Source organism: Pogona vitticeps, chromosome 4 (genome assembly GCF_051106095.1).
Source record: "Pogona vitticeps strain Pit_001003342236 chromosome 4, PviZW2.1, whole genome shotgun sequence".
Taxonomy (NCBI): domain Eukaryota; kingdom Metazoa; phylum Chordata; class Lepidosauria; order Squamata; family Agamidae; genus Pogona; species Pogona vitticeps.
This window is the reverse complement of record NC_135786.1, coordinates 212,662,636-212,682,957: the sequence shown is the minus strand read 5'-3', so window position 1 is coordinate 212,682,957 and position 20,322 is coordinate 212,662,636. Positions and strand designations below refer to the sequence as shown.

Below are 20,322 nucleotides of genomic sequence, written 5' to 3'. Positions count from 1 at the left end.
TGACTACTGGGAAACCTATCTATATCTAATGGGAGTTAAAGTCAAGCAGCCATCTGGAAGGCCACCAGTTCTGCTCTCCTGGATGAGTTGGTGTTATATATACATTTCACAAAGGGAGGGCAGAGACCCTTCAGTTTAAAGCAAATTGTGACTCAAGCAATACCACCACCCCCCAAAGCAAGAAACCTCAAGACTACAGATCAATTCCCCACGTGTCCTCATTCAAAACATGGACACATTAATACTTTTTGTGCCTTAACTTATACCCCAATATAACAGACTTCCACTAGTTACCCCATTTCCTACAGAGTGCCTCACTTATGGTGTGGAAGAGCTGAAATGAAACAGCCTTTAATAATGTCAACATCTAGAAACAGCAAACACAAGAAGGGTGGATCAATGTGCTGGAGGACGGTAATCTATAGCCTTCCCCCCCTTTTTTTTCTTTTCAGAGCAAAGCTTCAACTACATGTTTTGATCTACACTGATCAAAATGCTTTTACATTTGTTTGCTGAAAATTTCCCAGCTTTCTGAAACACAGAAATACACAGACATCAAGGTTGGGAAAAGAAAGTTTGTTTACTGAACAACTTAAGGTATGATTTAAAAACCCCCACTATAAATAAACAAAACCACCAATCAGCAGCTATGCAACACCTTAGAGTTAATTTTATAAAGTAGACCAACTTTTCCCAACTATTTGGACCTGCTAAGGAAACAAAGGAGAAGCATTTTTAATTTGAGCCCATTTCTTACAGAGACAGGTGTTGTACACAGTAGGGATAACTCAAAATTCAGTCCCCATAGGATGGCTGCTCAAAGCTTTCCTCAAAAAGCACATTACAGGATCAGATGTGTTCCACCAAAATTAGTTTTATGTAAGGTTCAAACCTTACAATTTGTCCATTTGGGTAAAAAGGCACAAGTAGAGATTTCAAGCCTTTGGCTTGAGAGGTAGAACTGCAGCATTAGTAGACAACAGCTGAAATAAAAATGTCACAAGAAAGAAGGCAAAAACACAGTCCTTACCACTGTTTTCTATGGGGAGGTACCATGGAATCCTCTCATAAATTATAACTGTATCATAGGCTGAGACAGTGTATAACACATATGAACATTACCATCTGTGCTTGCAAGCCCATTCACCACTTGCCTTAAAGATGTACCTTAAAAATAATAGGAATGGCCACTTCAATAGAAAACATTGTTCTTAAATGCCTTAATTGAAGGTCTCCCAAATTATGGGGCCTCGCTGCCAGAACACCTGTACACCTAAGGCTAGTTATCTTACAAGAAGGGGATGCCAGAAGAAAAGCCATATCAGGTATACTACCAACCACAGCTTTTTTCAGAGAGGAGAAAGTATATTTATCCTTCTTAAAGAAACACACAAGACTATGCATGTTAAACTGCACATTTTCACATTCTAAAATACCTGCAAAGAGCACAAAGGTTTGAGTTTCTTTATTAAAAGTTTACAAGGCACATTTTCCAACTGGACTGCAATACCAACGTTTGTTGCTTTTTAAGAACAATTATTTCTCATTTCATTAGAACCACAGCAGGTAGATGCAACAAACAGCTACTCAGGGTAAGGCTTCCAGATTTTACATTACCTGCAAAGTCCTTGGGAAGAAAATTATTTCCCAAAGATTCATGTATTTCACACATGTAAGGTACAAAAACAAATTAAGACTTTGTATCCATACCTCCTTTCTAGCTGATCTAATAATCAGAATGAGATTGGAAATTTAATCCTTTCGAAGATACCATTATGTGTTTGCTCTCCAGCTGGGACCCACTGAAGGCTCCTTTCTCCATTATAGATCTTTCTTCAGAAGAATCACACAATAACCCACTGCTGTAATTTGCTCAGATTTAAAACTGAAAAGCTTTCAGCTTTCTATTCTCTTCAAGCATGATTATGGGGATAACAGCAACCAACATTGCTGCTAAAATCAGAGTAACGCTTATGCACTACAGTCTTAAGATGCAAACAAAAATCTTCACGGTAAAACAAACTTGAAAGATACCTGTTAACACATATAGTTTCGTTTTCTTCTTAATTTAGGGTGGGCCAATTATAGCCCTCCCGATGTTGTTGGACTGAAACTTTCAACATCTAGTCACCATCTGCTATGCTGGACTTTGAAAAAGTTACTTTTCAGATCAAAACATCCAGAATCTCCCAGATGGCATGGGCAACCTGGAAGCCCAAAAAGGAGCATTCAAGCTCTGGCTAGGCATGACCAGAATTGCAATGCTGCAATACCTGGAGGACAGCATATTACCCACCTTTAAATACTCTCACATACTCAGTACTGGAATAATACTCAAGAGGAGCCCACTTCAAGAGCTGAAATATAAATGCACTTGGAGAGGAGCTATTAGGGAAGAAGAGGTGAAGGGAACTTGGCCAGCCAGGAAACAAAACAGGAGTTTAATACATGAACATTAGAAGCCACTACACAGAGTACTTGTTAACCCCCATTAATGGCATTCTATAGAATCCACCAGATGAGAAAAAAATGCATAATCTGCTTAATGACAGCGCAGCCCGCAAACCACAAAGAAATTATAAAATTGCATGATGGCAGCAGCCTACTAAAACTGAGGTCTTGCAGACCTATTCCAAGAAAATGTTGAAAGACCAACATTTCTAACTGTACAGAAAAGATGGTTTCCCTTGCAATAGTTCAAGAGAAGTGCATCTATTGAAATTTACTGCAGCAACATAAATATTTTCAGTGCAGAGGAGTAAAGGCATTTGTACAGAATACATATAATCTGTGTAAGATTTTAAAAAAGAGAATAGAGATCCAAAGGATCAAAAAAATTGTAGACCTATATCACTGTTAAATGTAGATTACAAAATATTTGCTCAAATATTAGCGAAGAGATTCAAGAGGGTATTAAAGGAATGGATTGGAAAAGATCAAACAGGATTCTTACCACAAAGACATATGAGACAAAATGTAAGATTGGTAATAGACATGTTGGAATTCTATGAACAACATCCGGAGAAGAAGTTAGGAATGTTTTTTCTAGATGCGGAAAAAGCATTCAATAATAGTAATTGGGAATTTATGTTTGAAGTTCTAGACACAATAGAAGTAGGAGATATTTTTTTAGATAGATAAAAAGCATATATAGCAAACAAAATGCAAGAATAATAGTAAACGGAGAGAAAACTAATCAATGTCAGATTTCTAAAGGAAATGCCAAGGATATCTACTCTCACCCCTGTTGTTCATAACAAGGTTGGAGGTACTACTAAGGTTTAAAAATTGAAAAGCAACACTTTAAAGTAAGAGCGCGGATTATATGGTAATCTTTCTGGAAGACCCATCATGTAGCATTATGAAACTTAAAGAAATAATCAGTGACTTTGGAGAACGAAATGAAGGAAAAACTAATATACTGACAAAAATATGACAGGAAAAGAAGAGAAAGAATTAGAAATTAAGACAGGTTATAAAGCAGTGAATAAAGTAAGATATCTGGGTATAACAATAACTAAAAAGACAAAGGATTTATTCGAACAAAATTATGAGAAGGGAAAGAAATTAAGAAAAATTTGGAAAGATGGAAACACTTAAAAATCTCATTGATGGGCAGAATAGCAATTACCAAAATGATGGTATTATCTATATTTGTATTCCTATTTCAGAATATCCTAATAATAATACATAACCTTTTCATTTGTGGAGAAAACAACTTTCAAATTTTATTTGGCAGGGGAGAAAACCACGAATAAAATTGAAATACTTGCAAGACGACAAGAAGAGAGGAGGATGGGATCTCCCAAACCTCCAATTATATTATGAGGCGGCAGTACTACAATGGTTAAGAGAGTGGATAAGACTGGAGCATGAAAAAATATTAATACTAGAAAGCAAAGATTTAAAATATGGACTTCATGCATACTTGTGATATAGAAAAAAGAAAGTGAACAAAGTTTTTGATAATAATATAATAAGAAAAGCATTAATAAGAGTATGGGAGAAATATAAAGGGAAATTTTATTGTGGGATTCCAATGTGGATGTCCCCCCATGAAGCTCTCTCAAAGGAAATTGACATAAAGAATTATAAATAGTTAACATATAAAGATCTACTCATAGAGGAAGATAATGGACAACCAAGATTAAGAACAAGACAAGAAATGAATCAAGTATGAATAATATGCCAGTGGTTTCCACACAGACAGCTATCAGAAAAAATGAAAATGGATAATAAATTAATAGGATTGGTTAAAGAATCTATAGAACTAGACAAGATAACATGGGGAAAAGAAAATCAACAAATCGTAAAGTTGTATAAATTATTATTGGAAAGAAATATGGAACAGGAAGTAATTAAAGAAAATATAACATTGATGCAGGAATTAGGTAGAACAATTCAAACAGAGGATTGGTTTAGAGCATGGATTGATAACCAAAACTATTAATAAGTACAGATTTGAAAGAAAATTATATGAAAACATTATATAGATGGTATATGACACCAGAGAAATTGGCAAAGGTGAAGAAAAATGAAAAAGATAAATGTTAGAGATGTAAGACAATAAAAGGAACACTATATCATATATGGTGGGGTTGCAAATTTATTAGGAAATTTTGGAAAGAAACAGAAAAAATAATCACCATAGATTTAAAAATAAAAATGGAGATGAAACCTGAAACTTATTTGTTCAATATGGTAAAGCTAAACTCAAGACAAGAGACAAAAATTTGTTTATACATATTAGGCGCAGCCAGAATTCAAGTGGCAAAACAACGGAAAGACAAGGAGGAATCTTAAGAATTACTGTATCTTAAAGAGAAATGGAAGAAACCTGTTCCAAAAGACTTAGGCTTAAATTAGAAGCAGAACTGCTCTCAACAGAAGTAAAAACAGAGTAAAGGAGATTGTTAATACAGTATGGATATAAAGTAAGAATTAAGAAATGTATAATTAAGATTGCAAAGAAAATAAATGTTTCGTGGAAAATAAGGAATTAAAAATGTTAAAGACTTACTGTTTTGTGAAAGAGATAATAGAAAGTTAATTTGGCTATGTGCTAATATTGTGATAATTATTTACTTATTTTTATAATTTCTTTTTTAAATGCAATAAAGATTAAAAGTTTTTTTAAAGTTTTAAAAAATCCCTTATACTTACAAATGTTTCCAAAATAAAATTATCAAGGCTACATCTGTTATAAAAGCTAGTTTTCTATCCACTCACTCAAGAATTCTATATATGTATTTCTTCACCCACAAATCAGAACCCCACTAAGATTTTAGTTCTATAAACTGATTTGGCCTACTCCCTCATAGTATAAAGGACTTCAACCATAACTAAGAAAGTATAAAATTAATGGGTTCAACTCTAAATCATATTTTGATGAGACCCACTGAAGTCCATTGGACAGAAGCTAACCAAGATTAATTAAAGTCTTTTTAACTTTAACAGGTCTACTCTAAACAACTTGGGATAAAACCCTATAAACAGATATTTGCAAGAGTTAATGTATTTTCAAAATCTTGCATCTAAGTTGTTTCACCAGTGTAAGGTAAGGCAGGTATTAAATGAGTTTATCAATAAATATCTTCCCATAAAAAGTATGGTAAAATACACAAATAAAGCTTTCTTGGTCTGCAAGATTATTATGTTTATGCACAATGGGTGAAGAAAGCCAGGGGCCAAATATTTCCCAGTAAAGACTCAGAAAATATTTTCATAATAAGAAATAAAACCACCTTGTTTGCTTGATTGTGGATCAAGCTAGCAAGGGAAAACAGAGAAGTATGCTGCAAGAAATATGCAGGGCAGAATACCAACAATAAGTCACAGAAGATGTAGAGAGGAATACTATTTGTAAAAACGTCAAAATACCCATATATATTCTTAAAAATATCTGAACCCAATGCATTATATGTTGTTTCCAGCCTGGTCTTTTAAACTTCAGTTTTCAAAACTATTTCTAAGCATGAAAATGCTCCTATTTGATGCCATGTTAAGCCAGGAATTCTGGTTTAACAGACAACCATCATGATGTGTGGTGCATTAACCTCATTCATTTGCCTCTTTGTGCAAGGGAACAGCCAGGGAATAGTTTTATATTACATCCAAACCAGGCTTATGATTACATGTGGTCATGAGCTGCAATCCAACTTTGAATACCAGTTTAAAAGTGGCTTACAAATCACAGCTTGCTGATACACCTTTGCCATAATTCTCTGCTCGTGGTGCAGTGCTCGTGGCTCAGTGGTTAAACCGCTGTACTGCAGCCAAAACTGTGCTCATGACCTGGGGTTCAATCCCAGGTAGGCAGCTCAAGGTAGACTCAGCCTTCTATCCTTCTGAGGATCGGTAAAATGAGTACCCAGCTCGCTGGGGGGGGGCGCGCAATGTGTAGCCTGCACAATTAACTTGGAAACTACCCAGTATGTGCTTGAAGTGCTATGGGGTAGTATATAAACAGCACATTTTGCTTTTGCTTTTTTGCTCAGAGATGACAAAAGAGCTATTTCCTTTCAGCTATATATATGCATGCGAGAAAGGGAAAACAAATGTACTGCAGGCACGAGCACACTGCCTATTCAGAGCACAGTTAGGAAAACAGAATTTCTTGCTTAATGCAACCTCTTAGCAATAGCTAGAGAGACACATCTTCCTGCAAAATAGCTCAAATCTGGGAAATGGGTTTACATAAACTTCCTTGAGTGTAGGAGCAGAGTGTTCTTGTCCCAGAACCGAACTGTATATTTGACAGAACTAGAAGATCAATGTATCTGACTAATACACAAAAGTTTGTCTGGATATTTTGAAGAACATTGTACATATGCTCACCTCCATGAGGCACAGATTTTTTCAAATGTAAAACAAGGACACATAGTCCACTGTATATGTTATCTTAAGTATAGTATTTCAGCAAATATAGGGGATAATGATGGGGTACTAAAAACCAGCGAGAGATCTGGCAGTGCCTTGAATAACAGATTATCAACATGATTAAATGTAGTTAGTCTCAGCCAAGGCATAGTTTACATATACCTTCATTCAGCACCCACAGAAGTTATTTTTTAGATTATACCTCTCATCCTATCCCAGCCAGTACAGAAGAGGCCATGCCGACTGGGAGATTCCGGGAAGTCAAAGTCCAAAAGTAAGTTGACCAGCTCAGCATGCCAGTACCTTCTCCAAACCTATTGTCTTCAACTGTCCGGTAACCATAAGGAAGATGGAATGCTTCTTCTCATTTTCTATAACTTTTTTAAAAAAGTAGTGGGAAACCATATATACAAATTACAGAACCTCACCCATCTCAGATCAATGTGCATAGTTTGAGGGTCATGCCCAGCATGTTTACCTATTATATAAATTTTTAACAAAGTGAATAAATCTAGCCTAAGACAGTCATTGTTATAAAAACTGAAACAAGAAAAAAAATCTATGCACAATATAATGAACATGAATAAAACCAAAAAAGCCAAGAAGAGGTCTTTAAAATCTTGGAAGACCACCATATCTTCTCTTTCCATGTTCCAGAAGCATACGTCTCTCTCTTGCTGCGCTACAGTCACTTTGCGATACTCCAATGAGATACAACGTCTATGGGTATTCTGAGTGTTCTCAATGTGTGCGTTCGTGTATGCAGGTGTGCATGTAATGTATATGGATTCCAAAATAAGAGTTTGTCAATAACCTCATCCCATTTAAGAAATCAGCAAACACATACAGTCTTCAAAAGGTCATCTCCATCATTTCTCAGGACTGGAAGGATATCACAGTATTAATTTTATATACATAGTAGGACCTGTTCCAATATACTCGAGTGAAGTAATTCACATACGGAGAATAGTTCATTTTGATCTCCTGACAAAAACGCCCATATTTTGAGTAGCCATAGCTGTCATTCTCCTCATAATATACCTGGAAGAAAATGAGAAAAATTAATATTTCAACTCGGCAGGGCAAGATAGGTTGCCAGACATAAGCATTTTACATCAGAGATCCTTGATTCTGTCTGTTAATTTTCCATTTAGCAATCAAAGAAATGATCAATGACTGTTCTTATTGCTAAATACACATTTTTGTGAAAGAAGGATAATGTCTGGAAACAAGAATATTGTACCAGCATAGCCAGTTCATTGAATAGCATAGCATATACTATATCTGAAAAAAAACTGAGCTTTTTTTGTGAAAGAATATTCAAAAACGCATATTTAGGCCAGGGCTAGGGAGCCTTTGGCCCTTCAGATGTATTGGGACTACAGCTCCCACAGTATCTCACCACTGTCCCTGTTGGCCGGAGTTGAATTCGAAAACATCTGGAAAGCCCAAAGTTTCCCACCCCATGCTGGGGAAAAAGATACAGCCTACAATCCTATACAGTCAACCTTCGACTTCCGAATGGCCCGAGTTGCGAACATTTTGACTTATGAACCGCTCTCATAGGAAAATATTGACTTGACTTACGAACTTAGATTTGAGTTACGAACTGAAAATAAAAACGTGCAGGAGGCGGGAAAAGTGCGAAAATTGAACTTTCAGTTAACTGTTGGCCAGTGAAGAGGGTGCCTGTCTGCTTCCTCGCTCTTCCCAGCGTTTAGAGAGTGGATTGGGAGACAGTCTTCAGACTGCCTGGTATTGCCCGGACTGTATTTTTATTTTGGGGGTTTTGGATTTTTGCTTTTTTGACATTCTTTTTTTAAGCAGAGCGACCACCTGCTCTGGGTGAGTACACTATATGTTTTTACTTTACTGCATGTACTGTACAGGGTTTTTGCAGCTTGGGGGGGTAGGGCTAGGTGGGGGAGGGTCTTGCAGTGTTTTAAAATGTCTGTGCCTGTGATTAAAATATTCTTTGAGTGCATGTGCTGTTTGTTCAGGAAGGCAGGCATTTTTCTGCTGGAGGAATCATTGCTGGATTGCTATGCCTTGCTGGGGGGGTTATGTTTCTGTGCTATTATTGGTCTTGCAGTGTGGATGTGGATCCAGTCTTTTAAAATCAGAAAATATTCTTTGTGTGCATTTTTGTTCTGGAGGAATGGTTGCTGGATTGCTATGCCTTGCTGGGGGGGGGGCTTATGTTTCTCTCTCTGTCTTCTATCTTTTTGTGCTTAAAAGCAGAAACCTTTGTCTGAGGGGTCTGTGTGCCCCAGTGATGACCTTCTTTCTTTCCTCTTTTCCCCATTGTTCCTCCCTCCCACCTTTGCTGTCTCCTTTTCCCCCCAAAAGGTGCTTGTCTCGGCTCGTCTTGGCTGAAAAGGTGCTTTTCAAGGTGTTCTGCTGAAAAGGTGTCTGTTCCTTCCTTCCCTCCCTCTATTCTTTCCTTGTTTTAAAACCTGAATCATCTTAGGTTAAAAGGGAAAAAAATTCTGCCCCTAGTAGTAGGAATGGGTCAACCAGCTTTGCATTAGTTCCCATGGGAACTAATGATTCGAGTTACAAACCGTCCCTCAACCTAAGAACCCAAAACAGCCAGAACTGATTAATTGGTTTTCAATGCATTCCTATGGAAAATGCTGATTCAACTTACAAACTTTTTGACTTACAAACAATTTCCTTCCGGAACAGATTAAGTTTGTAAGTCGAGGGTTGACTGTACATGCTTGTTTGCAAGACCATTCTATTGAACACAGTGCAACTTATTTCTGAGTAAACCAGAACTGTATCAGGTACTTCCCTCCCTCCTTCCCTCATTATACTTCTATTCTGCCCGTCTAACAGCAATGAAAAACAAGTACCATCCACTCAAGCACACAGGTAATAAAAACCAACCAAAAGAACCCCTGAGAGGAAATGGCAAACAAAACTTGAATTCAAATTTATGGATCTATGAGAATATCCAACAGAAGTTACTGATATACCTCCAATCTTCCATAGGCTTAAGGTTAAGCCTACATGTTATGTACAATATAAAAGTTTTGTTACAGGAGCAGCAAAGCTTTGTAGGGAAAAGTAATGTCGCTACTTACATGGCCATTGGCAATATCTAGTAAATCTTTCACCCGGCATCCTCTCACAGGCCCCACCTCATTGCAAATTGAATCCTCTATCACCAAGTAAGTAGCCTTGTAGGCTGTGAGTATCTTATAAATATCTTCAGCTGATCTTTTAGAGTAGATCTGAAAAATCTGCCAGGTTTAAAAATACAGAAACCAAATATAAAATATTAAATAGAGTTCATTTGGAAGCTTTTGGCAGGTTTAAATGATATTTGTCATATATTTCACACATGCAGTATGTGGTATTTTATGCACGTCCTGCACAACAAAAAGCAGTTGCTTCCAAAAACACCATAGTATTTACAAATGGCAACACTGACCATCCAGCCGCATTTCTATGAGGAAAATCCACTGCCCATCCAGTGAGCCTGACTTGAATCTGGATCTTGCAAGTCCCAGTCCAAAACACTAAAACCTGCATTGGCAATCATTTCTGAGCCTCCAACATGGTGGCATTTTTATCACTTAGCGAGTACTTGAAAACAAAGCAAAAAACCCAAATAAACTTGCTAATCCATGCTAAAGTATTGGATGTAGAAAACTCACACGGCATAAGAGTGACACAGCGTCTTTGGTCAGTCCAGAGAAGTAATGGGGATCCCATCCGATAATGGAATATACTCCATATCTATTAGGTTTGGCCAGTATTATCAGTCAGGGCAAATGCCCAACTTGAACCCCCAATTAGTTACAGTTCATAAACAGGAAGGTCAGTCTTTTCCCCTTGTTATATGGGATGCCAAGTTAGAAAAGTGGTCACTGAAAGGAAATAGTTTTGCTCATCTCCCACCAAACTTTTTCTGGATTCTGAAATCCAGAGAAGGATGCATGGCATTCTAATAGTGCTAAAAAAAGCCCACCATCTTGGTCAAAGACATCTATAGTTTTAAAATTGGGGTGAGCAAGAGGCAACTACAGTGGGGTCTCGACATACGAACGTTTCGAATTACGAACCGCTCTCATAGGAATATATGGACTCGACTTACGAACTTAGATTCGAGTTATGAACTCTTTTTTTTCCTTTTTTTTAAAAGCTAAGTCATCTTAGGTTAAAAAGAAAAAAAGAAAAAATATCCCCCTCTAGTGGCAGAAGGCGGAATAGCAGCTTCCCATTAGTTTCTATGGACGAAAAGAGCAGATACGGATTAAATGATTTTCAATGCATTCCTATGGGAAATGCAGATTCGATTTAAGAACTTTTCGACCTGAGAACTGCCTTCCAATACAGATTAAGTTCATAAGTAGAGACCCCACTGTAATGGGTTATTCCCTCCCACAAGGTTGTTACTGATGTCACTACCAATTTTTTTTAAAAGGCCCCACGGTCCGAAAACAGGTTGTGTGTGTACAAAAAAGGGTCTCCGCTGGTCAACTGCATCCTCTGGAAGCTTCTGGGAGTCCAAATCAGCAAATATGGCACAGGGAAGATATACTTTCAAGCCCCTGGGAGGGGGAACCTGAACCCTGGAAGTTGGCCATTCCTGCTTTAGGAGGAAGAATGGGAAACCTTTTGTCCTCTAGATATTGAGGACTACAGCTACCCTAATTCTCTGCAGCTGGAGCTTCTGATAAGTCCAAAACATGAAACCCACCCCTGCTCTGGAAAAAAAAGATATGGATGCCAACTTCTACACCACACTGTGCTTGATCACACAGTTCAGACTTTACTTTCTGCAAATTTCATTGAACGCTAAAGAAAGTTAACTTTGGCTGGAGCTTAGCAAAGTATTGTACAGTTATCTGTGAACCTAGGATAACGAAGCTGGGCATATTTTAGGTCTGTTTCCTTACAAACAGGTCAGCAACAGCAAACATGCTTTTGAAAGAAATGCTGTAGAACATCCCAGATGTATTATAAGAGAGTGAACTCACATTCTCATTTCTCTTTTGCAGTTCGTCATCATTATACAAGGGCAGGTTTGTCACCATCCATCCAGTACACAATTTGATCACGCCCATTAGCTGGGGACTGCCAGCAAACACAGCAGCAATAGGAGCCTGTCTTCTGCAAACAAACAAACAAACAAACAAACAAATAAATAAATAAACACAGCATCCTTTCTCATGTATTCTGTAGAACTACACCATATTGTTTGGAATGCTCTTGGACCCAGTCCCTGATTTCAGATACCCACATAGCACCTGCAGCCATGAACACTTGAGCACAGGTTAGCCTAGAACACCAATTATGTCTTTTCCTGAAGGTCGACTGAGCCGAGATAATACATGCTTCCGATTACATCAACCTGGAATTATGGCTTTGTGTTCAGTGTTGGACTGCCACTGAAAAGTGCTTAGAGATTTCAACCTTGTGCAAAGCCCAGCACTGAAAAAAGTTTAACCAGAACTTGGAAAAGACACTTTTTTGAATTACGCCTCCAAAAATCCACCAGCCAGAATGGCCACTGACCCATGCAGGCTGGCAGCTTCAAGGAGAGTTATAATCCCAAAAAGTAGCCTTTTTTAAAAAAAGCTCTACTTTCCACTGAGGAGTGCTGCTCCACTATTTTATTAGCGTCACCCACTGCACATGTTAGTTATCACTTTTAAAGTGCTAAATGGCTTGAAAAAAAGGAGACCCGAACAGACATCTCCTCCCCAAGGGATCAACAGAGGGGACGTTGCTTCCTGTCTCAGCTTCATCCAAAGTAGAGCTTGCAGACACAGGTGAAGAGCATCTTCTCTGTGACAGCACTCAGGCAATGGAACTGCCTAATTCTTCTCTGGATAGCAAACCTTGGAAAATTCATAAGTATGAGTCCTCCTTTGTCTGGACAATCTTTTGGACAATGGCTCCCAAAATCCTCCAGCTATAAACTGAAAAAGCCATTTTCCCACACTCATGGGAAGCATGCACCCCTTGTCCCCCAGTGGTCGCTAAATCTTTGTGCATTCAGCGTAATGGTCTGTACACTGATTGATCAAAGTTGCTGCACTCCGATGCAAGGGGGTCTGTGAAGTCACCAGGAGCTTCAGGGCGCTCAGGGATGAGATGTGTGGGATCACCTATGACCCATCACCATTTTGTGATAAGTAATGTCACAAGAGGGCAAAATTCAACCCTGGGGCTACATGTAACCTCCACAGATGTTTCTGTGCCTTTCCCAATCCTATCAAGAGTCTCCCGCCCTGCACCAAAGAGCCTTTTAAAGAAGGTTTTTCCTCGCGCATACACATACCCTACCAAAAAGTGAATTACTGCTTCTGAAATCCTCCAGGAGTAGCATTTCAGCTTATAAACAAGTTATAGGCCTCCTGTTCCAGAACTCCTGCTGCCAGTGTTTAACATCCCAGAAAGCCAACCAACCAAACCCCATTTTGTCCAAAACCACAAGGAGATATCTTGCCACTTCCAGTTTCCGATTTAAAGCTTTTCCCAACCATTTCCCCCACATTGTTTATGGTCCATGAAACCTCGGGAGATCCTGGGAGCAGAAAATTGGACTTTAGACCTGCCCTTCCCTGTCCTATGTGATAAACGATGATTGTGAACCTCTGATTAATTTTCAAAAAATATTCAACAACAAGAGGAAAGCAAGAGAACTTTACGGAATGGGATGGGGTCACTTACTTGATCCAAGTCATGAGTCCTACTGTGTCAGGGTCATAATATTCCTGCAGTTCTGAAAGTTCTGCCACTATCCTAGGAAAAAACTAAAAGGAAGCACCAAGGCTATGAACTGTGGGAAGACAAATTACAGAACTATAAATAATACAGGAAAGCAGAGGGAGAATACCTTTCTAGCTTTACCATCAAATGACAACATTACTGCTCAAGATCCTTTTGATAACACTCTAAGACTAGCTTGTTCCAATACTTTTACAGTGGAATCCATCTTATTTTTCACTGATCCATTCTAAAAGTTCATAATGTTTTAACAGAATATGTCCCTTTGACTCAAATATTCCCAATACAACTCTTAACTTACAGTTTATTACCTGTAAATCAGCTAATAAACGTAATAACTGGTTGTTTATTCACTGTAGATACAATGTCTGCTTTGTTTCATTTTCAAGTTCTTTATCATCAGATTGAATTAATGTGCTTTACGCAAACCTACTAGAATTGCAGTAGAGATACACAGTGCTATCTAGTGGCCAACCCACTTTATTGTTCCAATTTCAGATTCCTGTTCAAGGAGCTTTGCTAAAAAAGACAATGATACAAGATAGTAAAAGGCACATCACAACCTAATATTTGCCCTTTAGAATTAAGACCTCTTCTTCTAATAAGCTAACTCAGACATCATGCTAAGCATTCTTACAGAAAAAACCACAAAGAATCTTGTGGACCCTTAAAGACCAGCAAGTGTTATTGGCATAAGCTTCTGCAGCCTAGCCCACTTTATTTACTTCACATACTATGGTATGCTTACCTCTTTCCATAAGCTGAAGCCAATAATAGTCGGGACTGCCATACTCAGGATGAGAGCCTGGACACAGACAAATTAGAACATTATGAATTCCTCTTTGGTCCCCGCTTCTGTAAATTTGGACACTTTCATATTACGACAAGACATGCTTTGGGCAGAATCCTATTAGTGTTCATATAAGGTTTGGGTAACTTGTCATAGCTAAACTGACAAAGAGTTGGGGCATGTTTTGGTTGCACAGCTGTAAGACACCAATTGTGCAACTGAGCTGTGGCCCAGCACCCCACAAAGGAGTTGCTCTTAGCTGCAACAAGTAACTCAAACCTTAAACCAAATGCCAATAGGATCCTATCATTTAGGACTGAAATCCTACGCAGCAAAGGTGGGATACAGCTGGACAACAACTGCTAGAATTCGTCATCATTGATTATGCTGGCTAGCACAGATGGAAGCTGCAATGTAATCTTTGTCCATCCCTGCTACACATGCTTACAACAACAATACTTGGCGGAACGCCTACTCCCACCAAGGTCTACCCGGATCACCCACGTGAGCCAGGAGGTGAGGCTGAGGAGCCTGACGCCGAGGGAGGCCCGAAGGGAGAAGACACGAAACCGGGCCTTCTCGGCGGTGGCTCCTCGCCTTTGGAACAATCTCCCTCCGGAGATTCGCACGGCCCCTACGCTGGGCATCTTTAAAACCCAATTAAAAACATGGTTGTTCATTCAGGCCTTCCCTCCAGCCAATTCTTGACTTTCTTCTTATTATTTTTCCTATTTTTATTTTATTGTAGTTGTTTTGTATTATTTATGTATTTGTTGTTTTTATTGTTTAATTTTATATTGGAAGACGCCTAGAGTGGTCCACTGGTCCAGATAGGCGGGGTATAAATCAAATAAATAAAATAAACAACAACAACAAAACAACAACAACAACAAAGTGCCGTCAAGTCAAATCTTACTTATGGTGATCCTTTACAGAGTCGTCTATGTAGAGAATAGTCAGAAGTGGAAGGGTGTCCACAGAAGAAGGGAATGGTAAACCACTTCTAGGTAATGTCTACCCAGAAACCCCTGAAAAGGGTCAGAATTGACTTGAAAGGACATGATGGTGATTACTAGAGATGAAAAATGTGTGGCTTTTCAGTTGAAGCTGGATTCCAGTTCATATAAGTGATAGCTACTATGCATAGTGATAAGATCCATAGTTTCATAACATTGAGAAGGCCACATATTTCCCATTTCTGGAGAAAAGGAGAGCACTGTTCGTGTTCATGAGTTCATCTCCCTCCCCACCCCTATTTATTTGTCTCCCAGTTTCTATCGCTTACAGTTTCCGCAAAAGAAAACCACTACACAAAGCATCTCTTTCTGGGGAAGTCCCAATCTATTACATCACGAAAAATTCTCCACCTGCATATACTTTTGGACTTCAGTTTTCCATTCCTTTTCAAATGTTCTTCCATGTGGTCACCATTGAGTACCTACAGTGGTGCCCCACACCATGACGATAATCCGTTCCCCTGAAATCGCTGTTAAGCGAAAACATAGTCCAGTGAAAACAGTTTCCCCATTGAAATGCATTGAAACCCATTTAATGTGTTCCAATGGGGAAATTACCTTGTCGTCCAGCGAAGATTGCCCATAGGGGAAGCCATTTTCTGAGCACCGATCAGCTGCTAAAATGGCTGCCCTGCGAAGCATGGGTCCGGAAAACACAGGGCAGCCATTTTGCAGAGCTGGAAAACATTGTCATCTTGCGAACAAACGGTTCACGAAGCACGGACCTAATCGTCGTCAAACAAAAATCCCCCATAGGAAACATCATTTTGTGATCGCTATAGCAATCTCAAAAAAGTCACCGTCCTGTGGATTCGTTGTTCAGCGGGGCCATCGTCTAGCGAGGTACCACTGTACAAGAAAGACTACAAAGAGGACTCACCAGCAAGATGGGGTGTACAGCCTTCAGTCGAAGCCACCTGAAAAGCGTCATCCAAAGCTCTGGAGAACAGACTCCAAATGCTGCAATCATGCAAACGTAGGGGGTCCACATGTACTTCATTCTAGAAAACCACCAGAAAAATCCAAGAAGAGATACTTGTACATGCCATAACAAGCAGATTACAAAAGCAATTCAAATTGAAAGTCATCTCTGAGTGTCATTTACTAAATTTTGCAGCCACCAATAACTCAAAAGCATTAATAACCCATTATATAGAAGTCTGCAGCAACTTTCTTGCAGCACTCTGCCAGCAAAGTACTTCTGCAGTGTGCATTTCAAATAATTTTATTCTGCCCTTCAATACAAGATGGAATATAGTATAACCATAAGGTCACTTAAAAATCTAATCCAATAAAAATAACTATGAACTATGAATTCCTCGCATGGAATTCTTATAGGCAGGCCATCCACCCAACCCAACCCTCCTACCTCCACTGATTCCTAACTTTTCTTAGACATAGCAATGCCAATGCCTGTTACAAGCATCCAAAATATGGCCCTGAGATTTCTTCACATGAACATAAGCCATTGCTGGTACTTTGAGAGTGCATGTTTCCCTCTGCATTGTTCCTCAGAATTTAGCAACGGGAATATACAATGCTTTCCCAGAAAAATCCTATTCGCTTGTGCAATACAGAGGCTGAGAAAGGTATTTTTTCGACCGTAGCTCTCAGACTCAGGCAGCCAGCTTCGCTGGTGGCTATGTTGGCTGGCAGATTCTGGGAGTTGCCATTCACAAAAAGTAATGTTTCCAACCTCTAGTGAAGATACCGTGATTCCCCACAAATAAGACAGGGTCTTATATTAATTTTTGCTCAAAAAATCCATTAGGGCTTATTTTCAGGGGATGTTTTATCTTTTTTCCTGTAAAACAATATTCAAATATAGTCAAGTCATTTTCTTCTGGTTGCTGCACAAGGGTGGAGGGTGGGTTTTCACTTAACTAGGGCTTATTTTGTGGGTAGGGCTTATATTATGAGCATCCTAAAAATCATAGTAAGGCTTATTTTCAGGTTAGGTCTTAATTTGGGGGAAATAAGGTATCATTTTGCCTCTGATCCTGGACATAATAAGTAACCATTATGACTAGAGCCATAATGTAACCATCTGATAGTCTTATCTTTCATCAATCTGCCTAACTCCCTTTTAAAGGCATCTAAATTAGAGATCACCTCCCCATTTTGTGGTAATGAATGCCATATGTTAACTGCGCAGTGCCCTCATGCTGCTAAACAGTTGCCTTTTGAAACATCAGCAGGACAGAATTGACAGAAAAAAAGGAAGATGTAAACAGATCCCCTAAATCTGAGATCCCTGCATAAAATTATCTGCATTGTAAAGAAAGGCAATTGTGGACCAATTACCAGTGTCGAACATCCATTCAGATATTTCCTTTCACTTGACAAAGTCATTTGTATTTGCATACTTTGTCAAGTAAAAGGAAACATCAGAAACAAATGTTCAACATTAATTATGAAGTCTTCCCCCCCTGTTATCACATGACATCAACTTTCTGTTGTTTACTCTTTCTTGCAAAAACTGCCATGAAACTGTATGAGCTACTTCTGCCTATCTTATCAGTAGGTTTCGTACCCAAACAAGTGAGATGTTTTGGTTTTGTAGCATAAACTATCTCCAGAGAGCACTTTTCCAATTGTACCTTCACTTTTTTCAGCAATCTCTGAGGCACATTTTCAAAGAACTGTTCATTTTCAGGACGTCCCTTTGCACCCCAGAAACTCACATTTTTTGAATTACTGACAATCAGTATTATTCTTTAAAGTAATTTTTCATACCCAGAGAGAAATTAAAAATTCATGTACATGTTTTAGCAAATACAGATCAGTATCTTACTGCTTCCAGAATAAATAAATCGAGACATCCGTCTTACCAACTCACCCTTCCATTGTCATGGCAAGCAAACCCAGGGAAACTGTGTGAAGTATATGGTACACCACTTCTGGTCTTTCTCCAACTCTCCCACCCTCCAGTGTTCCACAGACTGGTTTACCGCTGTGATGTTCAGAGGAGAAAGAAAACAGGAGTCATCTCTCCAATTCACAGAGCTTGCTTTACAACTAAACTGCTTGCATTAAGTCCATGGACTGTGCTTGTGACTATGCTCTGGCTTAGATATAAGTCAGTAATGGTGAACATGTGGCCCACCAGATGTTACTAGACTCTTGTTCTCATCGTCCCCAGCGACTAATAAGGGATGATAGGAATTTCAGTTGGGCAATATCTGGAAAGCCATAGATTCACCATCACTGATCTAAGGTAGTGCTTTCCCCACAATAACCCAAGAACGTGATATAACAGTGAAATGACCAAGAACAGAACGGGGCAGGGAAAAATCAATCCATCAATCCAGACATTTTAATTACATTCAGGAATTCTGTTGTAGGCAACAGGGCCACAGAATATCTTACATTAAATCCAATTTCATATAGATACTGTATACAGTATTCTTTTAGTACAATCCTATTCATCTCTGATCCGCTGCCTTCTGAATTATAGATATGGACAGACAAACTAGGTCTAAATATAAATGCAACAAACAAATTTTAAAAACAGAGTGCGGAAAGTTATTTTTGAAAAGTAATTAGTTCAATTCCAATCCACTGCCCCCACAATTAATTTGTTGCTACTGTCATTACAGTTTTAAAAAGAAACACTTTACCTGATCATTTCTCAAAAGTAGTTAATTACATTTAGTACCATTTGTCCTATGGTACATCAGGAAAAAACTTCTTAATTATTAGAACAGTACAACAATGGGACCAATTACATTGGAAGGTAAGGAGTACTCCAACACTGAAGGCATTCAAGAAAAATCTGGACAACCATCGGTCAGATCTGCTTTGATTTTGACTCCTGCATTGAGCACGGTGTTGGAGTCGATGGCCTTATGGGCCCCTTCCTACTCCATTATTCTATGGTTCTATGAAAACACTCTATCTTCGCCTGCCTTCCACAATTACCTGAAAATACCTAAAACACAGCACAAGACAAAGTATTTCAACTCTACATTATTCCTCTTCCACCCCATTATAAAAGCAGCTTTAAAATTAATGTTACAGCTATGCTGGACATGAAATTCTATTTCAAAATACTGAAATACTGGACAACACCAGCAATCATTATGTTAGACTGCACAGGGAAGCCACTGAAATCCACAAACATCAGCAGAACTTCAACAAAAATGAAGAAAGTTTGAAACTCAACAAAACTTTGCTCCCAGCATTGAAAAATACAGCCTGTAAAAGGTCAAGGAACTCTACCCAGCCACAAGGACCAGTGATCACTACACACAAAAGACCAGCTAACGACACCCATCAATCCCAGTGACAGATAATCTCTCCTCCTTATCACAACAATACACCCACAACAAAAACACACTGATCACCATAATCACCCATCTCCTGAAAAGGACAAAAGCTGATCTCACAACCATAAATACTCAGCTCCCAAACAAACTGCACCAGAGCACAGAGTACTGTCCTCTGAAAATGCTGGCCACAGAAACTGGCAAAATGTTAGGAAGAACAACCTTCAGAACACGGCCAAAGAGCCTGAAAAACCCACAACAACCATTACAGCTATGTTATTCCTCATTATGTCATAATTAAAATATAAATTACTTATGACTTCATTATTAGAAAAAGGACCATTTTAAGTAACTTTTTCATAGTTACTTCCAAGCTCTGAAAATAAATAAATAAATAAATAGCATAAATTTACAGAATCTGCCTACATTGTTTTTGAGGTAGAAGTATAAAATGAATTGGTCATTCATGTGAACAGATAAGGGTCCATCATCCATTTTGGCACAGACAGGGAAAATAAAGTTGTTATGCAGCTTAAAAACCTTTTGTCCACCTGTGGTATTTGCCTGTGAAGGCGAATATCAATTGTAATTCACATATAGCAACTAATCTGTAAGTCACAGG

General features: G+C 38.6%; 1 protein-coding gene across 1 annotated transcript in view; it reads right to left on the bottom strand.

The window, feature by feature from the left end:
• Positions 1-561: 561 nt before the first annotated feature.
• DPY19L4 (dpy-19 like 4) overlaps positions 562-20,322 on the bottom strand; it is a 41,972-nt gene continuing 22,211 nt past the window's right edge. The window contains exons 13-19 of the mRNA XM_072999132.2: positions 18,272-18,385; positions 16,313-16,433; positions 14,375-14,431; positions 13,570-13,652; positions 11,871-12,003; positions 9,969-10,127; positions 562-7,920 (exon numbers count right to left, since the gene is read on the bottom strand). Of these exons, the coding sequence (XP_072855233.2) occupies positions 7,756-7,920; positions 9,969-10,127; positions 11,871-12,003; positions 13,570-13,652; positions 14,375-14,431; positions 16,313-16,433; positions 18,272-18,385 (832 nt within the window). The 3' untranslated portion in view covers positions 562-7,755. The remainder of the gene's footprint in view (positions 7,921-9,968; positions 10,128-11,870; positions 12,004-13,569; positions 13,653-14,374; positions 14,432-16,312; positions 16,434-18,271; positions 18,386-20,322) is intronic.